Source organism: Nerophis ophidion, linkage group LG06 (assembly GCF_033978795.1).
Source record: "Nerophis ophidion isolate RoL-2023_Sa linkage group LG06, RoL_Noph_v1.0, whole genome shotgun sequence".
NCBI lineage: Eukaryota > Metazoa > Chordata > Actinopteri > Syngnathiformes > Syngnathidae > Nerophis > Nerophis ophidion.
The window spans coordinates 12,318,299-12,335,780 of NC_084616.1; the positions used below are offsets into that span (position 1 = coordinate 12,318,299).

The 17,482-nt window shown below is 39.2% G+C and overlaps 1 protein-coding gene across 2 annotated transcripts in view; it reads right to left on the reverse strand.

Annotated features, from left to right (window-relative positions):
* Positions 1-7,447: 7,447 nt before the first annotated feature.
* Positions 7,448-17,482, reverse strand: part of LOC133554208 (uncharacterized) — a 67,029-nt gene continuing 56,994 nt past the window's right edge. For both annotated transcript variants that reach the window (XM_061902677.1, XM_061902676.1), the window contains exons 13-17: positions 14,827-14,956; positions 14,714-14,746; positions 13,372-13,463; positions 11,160-11,243; positions 7,448-7,807 (exon numbers count right to left, since the gene is read on the reverse strand). In XM_061902677.1, coding sequence (XP_061758661.1) covers positions 7,706-7,807; positions 11,160-11,243; positions 13,372-13,463; positions 14,714-14,746; positions 14,827-14,956 — 441 coding nt within the window. In that variant the 3' untranslated portion in view covers positions 7,448-7,705. The remainder of the gene's footprint in view (positions 7,808-11,159; positions 11,244-13,371; positions 13,464-14,713; positions 14,747-14,826; positions 14,957-17,482) is intronic.

Genomic DNA, 17,482 nt, shown 5'->3' on the forward strand with positions numbered 1-17,482 from the left:
ACTCCGGCTTCCTCCCACTTCCAAAGACATCCACCTGGGGATAGGTTGATTGGCAACACTAACTTGGCCCTAGTGTGTGAATGTGAGTGTGAATGTTGTCTGTCTATCTGTGATGGCCCTGCGATGAGGTGGCGACTTGTCCAGAGTGTACCCTGCCTTCCGCCCGATTGTAGTTGAGATAGGCGCCAGCACCCCCAGCAACCCCGAAAGGGAATAAGCGGTAGAAAATGGATGGATGGATGGAAATATAGTACTTCTTACCATTAATGCGACATCGTGAACAGGTGCGGTAGAAAACGGACGGTTGGATTAAAATGCATGAGAATGTTTTATGATTTGAACGTTATTTTTGAAACTGTGATTACCAGCGGAACTATTCATTACTTATCGTGTTAAGCAATGTCAGCTAAGATTTATCTGAGAGCCAGGTGCAGTCATCTGGCTCTAGAGCCATAGGTTCCCTACCCCTGGTTTAAGCATTAAACAACTTTTTACCTGCACTCTGCCTCCCGCATCTACAAAGCAATTAGCTACCGACTGCCACCTACTCATATGGAAGAGTATTACACGGTTACTCGGCATAGCTCGGTTAGGAGAGCGGCCGTGCTAGCAACCTGGGGGTTCCAGGCTCGATTCCCGCTTCCGCCATCCTAGTCACTGCCGTTGTGTCCTTGGGCAAGACATTTTACACACCTGCCCCCAGTGCCACCCACACTGGTTTAAATGTAAATTAGATATTGGGTGTCACTTTGTAAAGCGCTTTGAGTCACTAGAGAAAAGCGCTATATAAATATAATTATCTGAGAGCCATATGTAGTCATCAAAAGAGCCACATCTGGCTCTAGAGCCATAGGTTCCCTACCCCAGTTGTAACTGGAACGTCAGTCTTTCGCGCTAAAATAGGAAATAAATCAACACGTTTTTTTCTCAATAGTAGGCTGACTTTATTACTCCACTGCAGAAAGTGTCAGAGTAGTGAAGTGAATAATATTTATATAGCGCTTTTCTCTAGTGACTCAAAGCGCTTTACATAGTGAAACCCAATATCTAAGTTACATTTAAACCAGTGTGGGTGGCACTTGGAGCAGGTGGGTAAAGTGTCTTGCCCAAGGACACAACGGCAGTGACTAGGATGGCGGAAGCGGGAATCGAACCTGCTACCCTCAAGTGGCTGGCACGGCCACTCTACCAACTGAGCTATACCGCTAGAGTATAAAAAAATGTAACTCCTTTTTTTTAAAGTCCTACTGAAATGAGACTTTCTTATTTAAACGGGGATAGCAGGTCCATTCTATGTGTCATACTTGATCATTTCGCGATATTGCCATATTTTTGCTGAAAGGATTTAGTAGAGAACATCGAGGATAAAGTTCGCAACCTTTGGTCGCTAATAAAAAAGCCTTGCCTGTACCGGAAGTAGCAGACAATGTGCGCGTGACGTCACGGGTTGTGGAGCTCCTCACATCTGAACATTGTTTACAATCATGGCCACCAGCAGCGAGAGCGATTCGGACCGAGAAAGCGACAATTTTCCCCATTAATTTGAGCGAGGATGAAAGATTCGTGGATGAGGACATTTAGAGTGAAGTACTAGAAAAAAATAAAATGCGACGGCTCCAGGTGGCGTTTCAGATGTAATTAGACACATTTACTAGGATAATTCTGGAAAATCCCTTATCTCAGGGGTAGGGAACCTATGGCTCTAGAGCCAGATGTGGCTCTTTTGATGGCTACATCTGGCTCTCAGATAAATCTTAGCTGACATTGCTTAACACGATAAGTAATGAATAATTCCACTGGTAGTCACGATATTAAAAATAACGTTCAAAATATAAAACATTCTCTTGCATTTTAATCCATCCATCCGTTTACTACCGCACCTGTTCAAGAAAAAACAATGTTATTAAAAATAATTACAGAGTCATTATACCCTAAAAATGTTGGTCATACTTAAAAAATGCACGCATTTGTATTCAGTGTTAAAAAATATGGTATGGCTCTGACGGAAATACATTTTAAAATATTTGGCTTTCATGGCTCTCTCAGCCAAAAAGGTTCCCTACCCGTGCCTTATCTGCTTATTGTTTTAATAGTGTTTTAGTGAGATTGTCAAGTCATACCTCAAAGTCGGATGGCTGCGGTGAACACTAGTGTCTCTCAGAGAAGCCAATGGAGGAGCCAAGATCACAGCTGCCTTTTTGACAGCTGCAGGAGGAAGTCGCATAATCCATAAGAGCTGACTTAATATCACAATTTTCCCATCCAAAAACTTGCTGGTTGACGTAGAGAAACATGTTCGCTTGACCGCTCTGTGTTAAAGCTTCACAACAAAGAAACACCGGCTGTGTTTCGGTGCTAAAGGCAACTGCAATCCACCGCTTTCCACCAACAGCATTCTTCTTTGACGTCTCCATTATTAATTGAACAAATTGCAAAAGATTCAGCAACATAGATGTCCAAAATACTGTGTAATAATGCGATGAAAAGAGACGACTTTTAGCTGTGTGTCGTGCTGGGCTAATATGTGCGCTACAACCCGAGACGTCACAAACTCGCGTCATCATTCCGCGACGTTTTCAACAAGAAATTCCGCGGGAAATTCTAAATTGTTATTTAGTAAACAAAACCGGCCGTATTGGCATGTGTTGCAATGTTAAGATTTCATCGTTGATATATAAACTATCAGACTGCGTGGTCGGTAGTAGTGGCTTTCAGTAGGCCTTTGAACATTCAGTAGAAGACACTTGTTTGGATACAGTTGGGATATAATTAAGCACGGTGGAAGAGGGGTTAGTGCAGGGGTCTCAAACACGCGCCCGCGAATCGTTATTCTGAGGCCCGCAACGTAATATGAAAATGTAATGTTTGTGCGGACCGCAAGTTTTATATGAATGGCGCTTTACAGCGCCATACTTGTATACCCTCGATTTTTCCTGGAGACTCCCAATTTTCAGTACCCCTCCAGGGGTAATCATTTTCCTGTATTTCACCCCAAAGACAATATTAAGGGGGCACCGTGGAGGCACTGCCTTTGGCGCCCTCTACAATCTGTACAAACAGCATGCCAGCCCAACCACATGTTGTATTTGGCTTCTGTAAACGCAGTAAGCGACTGCAAGACATAGTTGGTCAACAGCCATACAGGTCACACTGAGGGTGGCCGTATACACAACTTTAACACTGTTACAAATATGCGCCACACTGTGAACCCACACCAAACAAGATCGACAAACACATTTTGGGAGAACATCCACACCGTAACACCGCCTGTGTATCGGTTGGGGACATCTCTACGCTGCTGATCCGCCTCCGCTTGGGATGGTTTCCTGTGGACGGGAGTCTCGCTGCTGTCTTGGATCCGCTTTGAACTGAACTCTCGCGGCTGTGTTGGAGCCATTTTGGATTGAACTTTCACAGTATCATGTTAGACCCGCTCGACATCCATTGCTTTCGGTCCCCTAGAGGGGGGGGGTTTGCCCACATCTGAGGTCCTCTCCAAGGTTTCTCATAGTCAGCATTGTCACTGGCATCCCACTGGATGTGAATTCTCCCTGCCCACTGGGTGTGAGTTTTCCTTGCCCTTTTGTGGGTTCTTCCAAGGATGTCGTAGTCGTGATGATTTGTGCAGTCCTTTGAGACATTTGTTATTTGGGGCTATATAAATCAACATTGATTGATTTATTGATTGAACACAACAGAACAAACACCCAGAATCCAATGCAGCCCTAACTCTTCCGGGCTACAATATACACCCCCCCCCCCCCCCCAACCCCGCCCCCTATTGTAGCCTTGAAGAGTTAGGGCTGCATTGAATTCTGGGTATCTGTTCTGTTGTATTTATGTTGTATTACGGTGCGGATGTTCTCCCAAAATGTGTTTGTCAATCTTGTTTGGTGTGGGTTCACAGTGTGGCGCATATTTGTAACAGTGTTGAAGTTGTTTATATGGCCACCCTCAGTGTGACCTGTATGGCTGTTGACCAAGTATGCCTTGCAGTCACTTCCGTAGGTCTGTAGAAGCCTCATACAATATGCCGGCACACTGTTTGTATGGTGGAAAAGCGGACGAGACGGCAGGTTGTAAAACACGCTAAAGGCAGTGCCAACACGGCACACCCTTAATATTGTTGTCCGGGTGAAAACCGGGAGAATAATTGCCCCGGGAGATTGTCGGGAGGGCCACTGATATTCGGGTGTTTCCCGTAAAGATCGCGAGAGTTGACAAGTATGTTGCTAGGGTGGGAAAGCCATTCAAAGAAGGTGAATTCATTAAAAAGTGCATGTTGGATTTTTTTAAGAAATCTTTTCTTGCGGCCCAGCCCCAGGTAAAGTGAGTTTGAGACCCCTGGGTTAGTGCGTCTGCCTCACAATGCGAAGGTCCTGGGTTCGATCCTGCGCCCGGGATCTTTCTGTGTGACCGCGTAGGTTCCCTCCGGGTACTCCGGCTTCCTCCCACCTCCAAAGACATGCACCTGGGGATTGGTTGATTGGCAACACTAAATTGGCCCTAGTGTGTGAATGTTGCCTGTCTATCTGTGTTGGCCCTAGGATGAGATAGCGACTTGTCCAGGGTGTAAACCGCCTTCCGCCCGAGTGCAGCTGAGACAGGCTCCAGCATCCCCTGCGCGACCCCGAATCGGATAGGCGGTAGAAAATGAATGGAAGGAATTAAGAAATGTTTGGGATAAATAGGCCGTGCAACTAATCCAGGGGTGCCCATTACGTTGATCGCGAGCTACCAGTCGACCGCGGGGGGTGTGTCAGTTGATCTCCAGCCAGGCTTTTAAAAAAAATAGACCTAAAAATTAGTGATCATCAATCTTCACCAAGACGTCACTTAAATGACATTCACGGTACCGGAGGGTCTTGTGAGATGACGCTGGCTGCTGCAAGATCATTATTATGAAAATATGACCGAGAGGAAGGCGAGAAACACTTTTTATTTCAACATACTCTCGCGCCGTCCCTTCCGTCAAAACTCTAAAGGCCGACTGCACATTTCCTATCTTCACAATAAAAGCCCTGCTTCATGCTGCCTGCGCTAACAAAATACAGAGTCTCGGAAAACTGGCGTGCACAAGCGATCCCTCAGAAAGCTGGCGTGCACATCACTTGTGCACGCCAGCTTTCCGAGACTCTTATTTTATTAGCGCAGGCAGCATGAAGCAGGGCTTTTATTGTGAAGATAGGAAATGTGCAGTCGCCCTTTAGAGTTTGGACGGAAGGGACGGCGCGAAAGTCTGTTGAAATAAAAAGTGTTTCTCGCCTTCCTCTCTGTCATTTTTTCATAATAATGAACTGGCAGCAGCCAGCGTCATCTCACAAGACCCTCGGGTGCCGTGAATGTCAATCAAGCAAGCTACGGAATTTGCCGCCAATGTTTTTCTTGTAAAGTGTATGGAAGCTGGATGAATTAGATGCCAAAAACCAACCACTTTCATGTGGTATTGTACAGAAAGGACAACTTTTTTTCTCCTCCATTTGAAAATGTGGGCGTTGTCATCATTACTGTCTGATTCCAATCAATGCAAGTCATCAGAATCAGGTAATACACCAACTTATATTCTTGTCTTTGTGAAAGAAAGACATCTATATGTGTTACAAATGCTTGTATTATCATTAAACACATTTAACTTGTTTACAAAAATGTCTCTTTCATAAATAAATAAATAAATATAAATGATATATATAAATGAGGTAGATACCCTCGAGTTGGTCAATTGAAAAGTAGCTCGCCTGCAGAAAAAGTGTGGGCACCCCTGAACTAATCATATCAATAAGTTCCGGTTGGATCTGGTTCCGAGTTAAAGCACGGGCACATTCACGCTCATCGTCCACATTCTTGCTACTGTTGACACGGCGTCTTAGTCGAGGTCTGAAGGATAACACCAGATATGACGTCGGATCGTCCAGATTGTCGGTGGCCGCTCCAACTGCCTCCCAGTCTGTCGTCTCCAAAGATGCGCGCAGCTCCCCCACAGCCTCAGCGGTGTACTTCTTAATGGTTTTCATGACAGGTTTAGCCTGTTTCAGTCTTTGTCTGTGTGAAGGGATTAAGTGCACCGTCACGTGATCTAATCCCCAATTCCATTGTTTTCTAATACCCAATCCCCATTTCTTGAGAGTCTGCACTATTGTTGATGTCTTGACGTAAAATCCAGCCTCCGATTATCATTTTTTTGCCACTTGTCGCTGGGCAGAAGTCTCACTCACGACGCGCTGAGAAAGGACAGGGAGACATGGCAAGAACACATAGACACTAGAAAAATCCACACTTTTATAGGGACAAGTTGTATGTGTATGGAATTGAAGGGCAACACCCACATATATATATACTGTATATAATATTTGTTTTATCCTAGGGCCGTCTACTGGATGTGGTGAGACACTGGCTTGATTCTGAACCTGGTTGTAGAGGTTACCCTTTGGTAGGTTCTCCTGACCCGAAGATTCTTCTTGTGAGCCCGGCAGTCTGAGGTAACAGTCTTTTATTTTCATGCAGGCCTTGCTTTCCAGCAATATATTTGGGGTACTTTTCAGCCCAACGTTTCTCAATACGTGTGTCTTTCTCAGGCTCCAACTCCCACGTGTCTCGTTCCGGCTGCTGCCAATAAAGGCGACAGGTGATTATCCAATCCAATCCAAACCACTTTATTTGTATAGCACATTTAAACAACATAAATGTTTCCAAAGTGCTGCACAACAATATTAAAAACAATATTAAAATATCCTTAGCTCCACCAATGACTGAATAAAAAATAAAACCAATATAAATATTTAAAAAATATATATATATATACATATGATTAAAAACGATTTTAAAGGGTAAAATCAATCAAAACAATAAATAGAAATCAAAATAAATGAAAAAAAAAAACACAGAGGACCACACAACTCACATAGTGTTAAAAGTCAAAGAATAAAAGTGGGTCTTAAGACGAGACTTAGAACAGTCCACTGTGGGAGCAGTTCTAACATGGAGGGGCAGAGTGTTCCAGAGCTTTGGGCCGACCACAGAGAAGGCCCTGTCTCCCCTGGTTTTAAGTCTGGTCTTGGGCACCACGAGCTGGAGCTGGCTCTCGGTTCTTCAGAACGCAAGCAGGAGTGTAAATTTGGATGAGGTCCGAGATATAATGAGGTGCCAGTCCATGTAAAGCTTTAAAAACAAACAGCAATGTTTTAAAATCAATTCTAAAATTAACAGTGAGCCAGTGCAGACTCTCAAGAGTTAGGGATTGGGGATTAGATAACAAGGGAATTGGGGTTTAGATAACAAGGCCCACCCGGGCCATCCACTCACCTGTCTCTGTCTTCGAGGCCGGTTCTTGCATACCCCAGTTCCGCAGCAGGCCCGCAGGCCACGCCCCCTCCACACATTCTCTAAATTTTCAATTTATTGAAGTCAATAATTTTGCAAGTAGAACGCAGACTTACAAACACAAGATGGACATATTTCTCACTTTTAATAACAGTTAAGGCTTGAACAAGAAGAAGAATTGCATATTGAAAGAATGAATGTGCAATTTGTTTTTTTGTTTTTTCCTTCTTTTGTACAATGGTGCACTTCTTTTTACACTTGTACAACAGTTAAGAACATTGCGTGTGCATTTAGGAGGGAAATTGGAAAAAAAAATACAAAAATAATGGAATAAAAGGAATAAATAACAGAAAGACAGAAGTTCAGGGTAGTGAGGACATTTTGTCATCTACATGACATCAGCGCGAGCCCTCTTGAAGTCGTGGATGAATTGACAGATGAAGCCAAAGAGCTCCTGAGAGTCTTGGTCGGCTGACTCTCCAAACTTCACCTTGCAGAAAGACAGAACACACACACACACACACACACGTGGTGACAATGTGACACACACACTTTTGTGGCAGAGCACATTAGTTGTCAATTAGCGTGCGCGTGGCTGCTAATTAGAGCACCTTGGCTTTGAACAATGCTGGCTTTAAGTTTAATGACCTCATGGGGTGCCGCTGCATGCCGGCGGCTCTTCTGCTGGTCTGGAGCAGCGCCCCGGAGCGTGGTAGGCTCATTCCGGACTCGGATGGCCGGTCAGGGGTCGGCGACGTTGAATTTGAAACTTTCCAAAGGTTGGCGAGGGTTAAGTGGACTAATCAGCGTACCGCATGCCGAGGAGCGTGCGCCACTCTTAATGTCAAATATCACGACACTCTCTTAGTCTCCTATTGTCCTTATGGATCGTCATAACCGAGTGTGAGTACTGTACTATGGACATGTAATATGTCTATTGTATATAACGGGGGTCAGCTCTTTAGTGATTCCTGGAGCATTTATAAAAAAAAGGATTAAAAATGGAAAAAAGATGGGGGGGGAATAACGTTTCATTATGTTTTTTGTCTGAGGACAAACATGACAAAAGCCTTTAGTTGGTTCTTCTAAAAGTACTATATATGTACATATATATATATATATATACATATATATATATATATGTATATACATATATATATATATATATATATATATATATATATATATATATATATATATATTATCGTCCGATAAATGCTTTAAAATAAAATATCGGAAAAATATCGGTATCTGTTTCGAAAAGTTAAATTTATGACTTTTTAAAACGCCGCCGTGTACACGGATGTAGGGAAAAGTAAAGAGTGCCAATAAACCTTAAAGGCACTGCCTTTGCATGCCGGTCCAATCATATAAAAAACTTTTAGTTTTATGTGAATCTGTATCCGACAAACTATAGCTGGTTCTTCTAAAAGTACTAAATTTATACATACATACATATATATATATATATATATATATATATATATATATATATATATATATATATATTTTAGTACTTTTAGAAGAACCAACTATATATATATATATATATATATATATATATATATATATATATATATATATATATGTATGTGTGTATATGTATATATAGTTGGTTGTATGTATATATATGTGTGTGTATATGTATATGAGTGTATCTATATATATGCGTGTGTATATATGTAAAGGTGTGTCTATACATATATATACATATTTATATGTATATATATATGTGTTTGTGTGTGTATGTAATATTTATATATATATATGTGTGTGTATATAAGTATTTATATATGTATGTGTGTGTATATATATATGATATATATATATATATATATATATAAATATACGTGTGTGTGGAGAGATATGTATTTATATATGTATATATATATATATATATATATATATATATATATATATATATATATATATATATATATACATATGTGTTTGTGTGTGTATGTAATATTTATATATATATGTGTGTGTATATAAGTATTTATATATGTATGTGTGTGTATATATATATGATATATATATATATATATATGATATATATATATATATATATATATAAATATACGTGTGTGTGGAGAGATATGTATTTATATATGTATATATATATATATATATATATATATATATATATACATATGTGTTTGTGTGTGTATGTAATATTCATATACATATATATGTGTGTGTGTGATATATATAAAATGTATACGTGTGTATTTATATATATATATATATATATATATATATATATATATACATAAACAGACACACACATATACATATATATATATATATATATATATATATATATATATATATATATATATATATATATATATATATATATATATATATATATATATATATATTCTGTATATACTTTCCCCACCTGCTCCCAGTGCCACCCACACTGGTTTAAATGTCACTAAGATCATGGCTTTTAATCACTACATAAAGCCAATGACCTTATCCGTCAGACCAGTGGGGCACTGCCCTTTGTGCCGCGGGGTCGACACCGTCACTGTCTCGGCAGGCGGCACGAGCAGAAGACTAAATAAATATTGAATAAAACAACTTTTATTTCCCGTCTGTATCACGTGAGCCTCGGCCCATGACAGGTCCGCATAATCGAGCGGGCGCCACAGTGAGACTTTAAGGGGCAGAGGATTTTAACGAGAGGAGACAAGGCGGGTGGTGCAAACAAGACTTCCTCGTGGTCCTCCGTGCAAGCCGGAGAGGAAGAGAGGAATGCAATGTGTCTGCTCGCCATAATCTCTCAGCCAGCATCAAATATCTTTCATCTTTAACTGAAAACCAATGATTGATTAACTTCTTTTTACTGGAAATGTACAGAATAATTTTGGTTGTGCTGACCGACCTCAAAGCTATTTTACTTGGTACTATGATGGGATAGATAAAGATATGTGTAGACTGCAATATGATTGCAGTCACACATAAGAGATACGTGTAGACTGCAATATGATGGCATTCACACAATATATATGTGTAGACTCCAATATGATGGCAGTCACACACAAGATATACATGTAGACTCCAATATGATGGCAGTCACACATAAGAGATACGTGTAGGCTTCAATATTACGGCAGTCACACGTAAGAGATACATGTAGACTCCAATATGATGGCAGTCACACATAAGAGATACGTGTAGACTGCAATATGATGGCAGTCACACATAAGAGATACGTGTAGATTGCAATATGATGGCAGTCACACATAAGAGATACGTGTAGACTGCAATATAATGGCAGTCACACATAAGAGATATGTGTAGACTGCAATATGATGGCAGTCACACATAAGAGATACGTGTAGACTGCAATATGATGGCAGTCACACATAAGAGATACATGTAGACTGCAATATAATGGCAGTCACACATAAGAGATATGTGTAGACTGCAATATGATGACAGTCACATATAAGCGATACATGTAGACTCCAATATGATGGCAGTCACACATAAGAGATACATGTAGACTGCAATATGATGGCAGTCACACATAAGAGATACATGTAGGCTTCAATATGATGGCAGTCACACATAAGAGATACGTGTAGACTGCAATATGATGGCAGTCACATATAAGCGATACGTGTAGACTGCAACATGATGGCAGTCACACATAAGAGATACGTGTTGAAGTCCTAAGATAGTCCAATAAGAGGGAAAACTTTAAGTGAAAACAATTTGCATTCTTTAAGAGTGTAGATAAATAAGCGTTAGTCAAAAGCGGGTGGGTTAAAGAACAAGAGCCTGTAGGACCACTGAAGGTTCTGGAAGGTTCTGGAATACGGGATTACCAGAATGTCGGCGTAGAGTTTCTTCATCTCCTCGCAAGACTTCATCAAGTCGAAAAGATCCGCTTTGTATTCCTCCACGGCCACCTGGGGAGTCAAAGCCAGGCAGTCGTTAAATATTTCATTTCTAAATATTGTAATAAAACAATTAACGTCAACGTCGTCACCCTGCCTTCATACCTCGGAGTCGTGCTCGTGAATAAAATCTGCTCATGTGCGCTTGAATCACGAAACGTTCTCACTTGCCGCGCTGTACCGCGTCCTACCGAGTAGACACCTTTTGTGCTACCTCTTCCCGTACGGTAATTACTGCGGCAAATAGTTTGCAGGCAGCACACCCCCTTTCCCTTCCAGCTGTCCTGGATGACATGAAATGATCACGTAGCTATGCTAGTGTTGCTAACCTAGCCTGAATATGATAACATTTATTCTAAGCATGTAGCTCACATAGCCATGCTAGTGCTGCTAACCTAGCATGAGGTTGAAATGCGATATTAGCATGTAGCTCACATAGCTATGCTAGCGTTGCTAAACTATAGCATGATGTCAAAATGTAATGTTAGCAACGTAGCTATGCTGTCTTGCTAACCTACCCTGACGTTTAAATGTAATGTTAGCATGTAACTCGAATAGTTATGCTAATGTTCCTAAACTACAGCATAATGTTAAGATTTAATGTTAGCAACATAGCTCTTCTGTCTTGCTAACTTACCGTGACATTAAATTGTAAGGATAGCATGTAGCTCACATCGCAATGCTCGCGTTGCTAATGTAGCATGATGTTCAAATGCCCTGTAATGTTAGCGTGTAGCTCACATAGCCATGCTGGTCGTGCTAACCTAGCACGAAGATGCTAACATTTATTGTAAGCATGTAGCTCGCATAGTTTTGTTCGTGTTGCTTAACTGTAACATAATGTTAAAATGTATATTAGCAAAATTGCCATGCTGTCTTGCTAATGTACCTTGATGTTAAACTGTAATGTTCGCATGTCGCTCACATAGCATTGCTCATGTTGCTAAGGTAGCATGGTGTTTTGCTCGTGTCGCCTAACTATAACATAATGTTAAAATGTATATTAGCAAAATTGCTATGCTGTCTTGCTAATGTACCGTGATGTTAAACTGTAATGTTAGCATGTAGCTCACATAGCATTGCTCGCGTTGCTAACGTACCATGGTGTTTAAATGCCCTGTAATGTTAGCTTGTAGCTCACATAGCCATGCTAGTGCTGCTAACTTAGTATGAGGTTGAAATGCGATATTAGCATGTAGCTCACATAGCTATACTGGTGTTGCTAACTATAGCATAATGTTAAAATTTAATGTTAGCAATATTGCTATGCTGTCTTGCAGACCTACTCTGACGTTAAAATGTAATTTTAGCATGTAGCTCACATAGTTATGGTCATGTTGCCAAACTATAGCATAATGTTAAAATGTAATGTTTGCAACGTAAATTTGCTGTCTTGCTAACCTACCGTGACGTTAAAATGTAATGTTAGCATGTAGCTCGCATTGCTAACGTTGCAAGATGTTCAAATGTCCTGTAATGTTAGCGTGTAGCTCACAAAGCTATGCTGGTGTTGCTAACCTAGCATGAAGATGGTAATATGTAATGTTAGCATGCAGCTCACATAGTTATGAGCATTTTGCCGAAGCATAATGTTAAAATGTAATGTTAGCAACATAGCTATGCTATCTTGCTAACCTGCCGTGATTTTAAAATGGGATGTTAGCATGTCAGTCACATAACCATGCTGGTGTTGCTAACCTAGCATAATGTTGAAATGTAATGTTAGCAAAAGTCACATCGCTATGCTGGTGTTGCTAACGTAGCATGAAGATGGTAAAATGTATTCTAAGCATGTAGCTCACATAGTTAGGCTCGTGTTGCTAAACTATAGCATAATGTTAAAACGTATACTAGCAAAATTGCTATGCCGTGATGTTAAAATGTAATGTTAGCATGTAACTCACATAGATATGCTAGTGTTGCTAAACTATAGCATGATGTGAAAATGTAATGTTAGCAACGTAGCTATGCTGTCTTGCTAACCTACCGTGATGTTAAAATGTAATGTTTGCGTGTTGCTAACGTAGCATGATGTTCAAATGCACTGTAATGTTAGCATGTACTTTTAAACCACAGTGTACCTAAAATACTTATCTAAAATTGTTTCACAAATACAATAATATGAGATCTTTGAGGTCACCTTGAGGTCTTTGTGGAAGTTTGCATGGTCTAAGTTCCTCTTCTTGGCACTCCTTCCATACTGGATGACTTTCTGCAGTTCATTCTTCACCGCTGAGGAAGCAAACACACACATTGCTCTTCTCGTGGACATTTTTTATTGACATTCACAAATGTCGATTGATGAGATGTATGATTAGATTTTACATTTATTAGCTCTAAGGCATATATAAGATGTTTTGTTTGGATGGTTCAGCACAGGAATGTCAGGGGCCACTTGCCAGCAGAGGGCCACTTGCCTATGCATTTATATGTGTATATATGTATATGTATATATATATATATATATATATATATATATATATATATATATATATATATGTGTGTATATATATATGTGTGTATATATATATATATATACTCATTTACATATATATATATATATATATATATATATATGTATGTGTATATATATGTATGTATATATGTATATATATATATTAAATATATATATATATACAGCCCTGCGATGAATTGGCGACTTGTCCAGGGTGTACCCCGCCTTCCGCCTGATTGTAGCTGAGATAGGCGCCAGAGCCCCCCGCGACCCCAAAAGGGAATAAGCGGTAGAAAATGGATGGATGGATACACAGCCCTGTGATGAAATAGCGACTTGTCCAGGGTGTACACCGCCTTCCGCCTGATTGTAGCTGAGATAGGCACCAGCGACCCCAAAGGGAATAAGTGGTAGAAAATGGATTGATTGATATATATATATATATTTATTTTTTTTTAATTTATTTTTTTATTTCTTTATTTTAAAGTGTACAATTTGATTGGCAACATGCTTTGGAATCAGAAGTCCGGCATGTATTTTAGTATTTTTATTTTGCCCCAAAAAATAATATATTTTGGAAAGTATGATTTTGGATAATATTAAAGTTTAAATCAGTAAAATTACTGTACAAAATGCATTTTTTTTAATTTACAGTAAAAAACAAATGTAAATTGTACAGTAAAATTCTGGCAACTGAGCTGCCTTTTTTTTTTTTTTTTTTTTTTTTTTTAACCATAAAAATGTTCCATCTACAGTAATATACACTACATTTTGAGCTGGAATTATAGCAACTTACCATATTTTTTTGACATTTTAGTTATAAAAAAAACTACTAATAAAATGCATAAAACAATTGAGTAATAATAGTATTCACTGTGAGAAGCGGCCCTCTGGGGTCCAACATTGGTGCCTTGTGGCCCTCAGTGAAAACCACTTTGACACCCATGTTCTAGATTTGAGGATCTTTTGGGACAAGCGGTATAAAATGGATGTGACAAAAGTGACACACACACACTCGTCTACTCACCGTCCACCTCTGCAGTCAGGCCTTTGACAGAAGCTACATCAAAACACAACACAAGCATTACTTTAACAATGTCCTTTCTTCTTTCCTGTCAGAGATGGTGAGTCCACACTTACCTCCTGGGACCGTCTCAAACTCTGCCAGCTCCCTGGTGAAGTTGGCCAAGTCTGGCTGCTGCAACATGATCTGCTCTGCCAGCGCCTGCAGCAACGTGAAGGTGCGCTCTTGCCCACGCAGCTGCGACAACTGAGCAGGCACACAACACACACACTTGTCATACAACACACACACTTTTCATACAACACACACATTTATCATATAACATACACACTTGTCATACAACTATCACACTTGTCATGTAACACACACACTTGTGATACAAAACAAAACATGCACTTGTGATACTAAACAAAATACGCACTTGTGATACAAAACACACACTTGTGATACAAAAGACACACTTATGATACAAAACACACACTTGTGATACAAAAGACACACTTTTGATACAAAAGACACACTTATGATACAAAACACACACTTGTGATACAAAACACACACTTATGTTATAAAACACACCTGTGATACAAAAGACACACTTATGATACAAAACACACACTTGTGATACAAAACACACACTTATGTTATAAAACACGCCTGTGATACAAAAGACACACTTATGATACAAAACACACACTTTTGATACAAAAGACACTTGTGATACAAAACACACACTTGTAATACAAAACACAACACACACTTGTGATACAAAACAAAACATGCACTTGTGATACTAAACAAAATACGCACTTGTGATACAAAACACACACTTGTGATACAAAAGACACACTTATGATACAAAACACACACTTGTGATACAAAAGACACACTTTTGATACAAAAGACACACTTATGATACAAAACACACACTTGTGATACAAAAGACACACTTATGATACAAAATACACACTTGTGATACAAAACACACACTTGTGATACAAAACACACACTTATGTTATAAAACACACCTATGATACAAAACACAGACTTGTGATACAAAAGACACACTTATGATACAAAACACACACTTGTGATACAAAAGACACACTTGTGATACAAAACACACACTTGTAATACAAAACTCAACACACACTTGTGATACAAAACAAAACATGCACTTGTGATACTAAACAAAATACGCACTTGTGATACAAAACACACACTTGTCATACAAGACACCCACTTGTCATACAAGACACACACTTTTCATACAAGACACACACTTGTCATACAAGACACACACTTGTCATACAACATACACACATGTCATGCAAAACACACACTTGTCATACAACACACACACTTGTGATGCAACACACTACCTTGTCATACAAGACACACTATTGTCATAAAAGACACACACTTGTCATACAACATACACACTTGTGATGCAACACACTCCCTTGTCATACAAGACACACACTTGTGACACAAGACACACTTGTGACACAAGACACACTTGTTATACAAGACACACACTTGTCATACAACATTCCAAACTTGTGATGCAACACACTCCCTTGTCATACAAGACACACACTTGTGACACAAGACACACACTTGTCATATAACACACAAACTTGTCATATAACACACAAACTTGTCATACAAAACAAAACACACATTTGTGATACAAAACAAAACACACACACGTCTTACAAGACATACACCTGTCATACAAGACACACACTTGTCATACAAGGCACACACTTGTCATACAAGACACACACTTGTCATACAAGACACACACTTGCCATACAAGACACACACTTGTCATACAACACACACTTGTGATACAAAACAAAACACACACTTGTGATACAAAACAAAGCATACACTTGTAATACAAAACAAAACACACTCGTGATACAAAACACACACTTATGATACATAACACACTTTTGTGAAACACAATACACACTTATGATAGAAAACACACACTTATGTTATAAAACACACCTATGATACAAAAAACACACTTGTGATACAAAAGACACACTTGTGATACAAAACAAAACACACACTTGTGATACAAAACAGAACATGCACTTGTGATACTAAACAAAACACACACTTGTGAAACAAAACAACCACTTATGATACAAAACAGACACTTGTGATACAAAACACACACTTATGATACAAAACTTATACTTGTGATACAAAACACACACTTGTGATACAAAACACACACTTATCATACAAAGCACACCTGTGATACAAATCACACACTTATGATACAGAACACACTTGTGATACAAGACACACACTTGTGACACAAAACACAGACTTATGATACAAAACACAGACTTATGATACAAAACACAGACTTATGATACAAACCACAGACTTATGATACAAAACACAGACTTATGATACAAAACACAGACTTATGATACAAAACACACACTTATGACACAAAACACACACTTATGATACAAAACACAGACTTGTGATACAAAACATACACTTGTGATACAAAACATACACTTGTGATACATAACATAACACAGACTTATGATAGAAAACACACTTGTGATACAAAACACACACTTGTGATACAAAACACACACTTATGATACAAAACACAGACTTGTGATACAAAACACACACTTATGATACAAAACACACGTATGATACAAAACACACACTTATGATACAAAACACACTTATGATACAAAACTCACTTATGATACAAAACACACTCATATT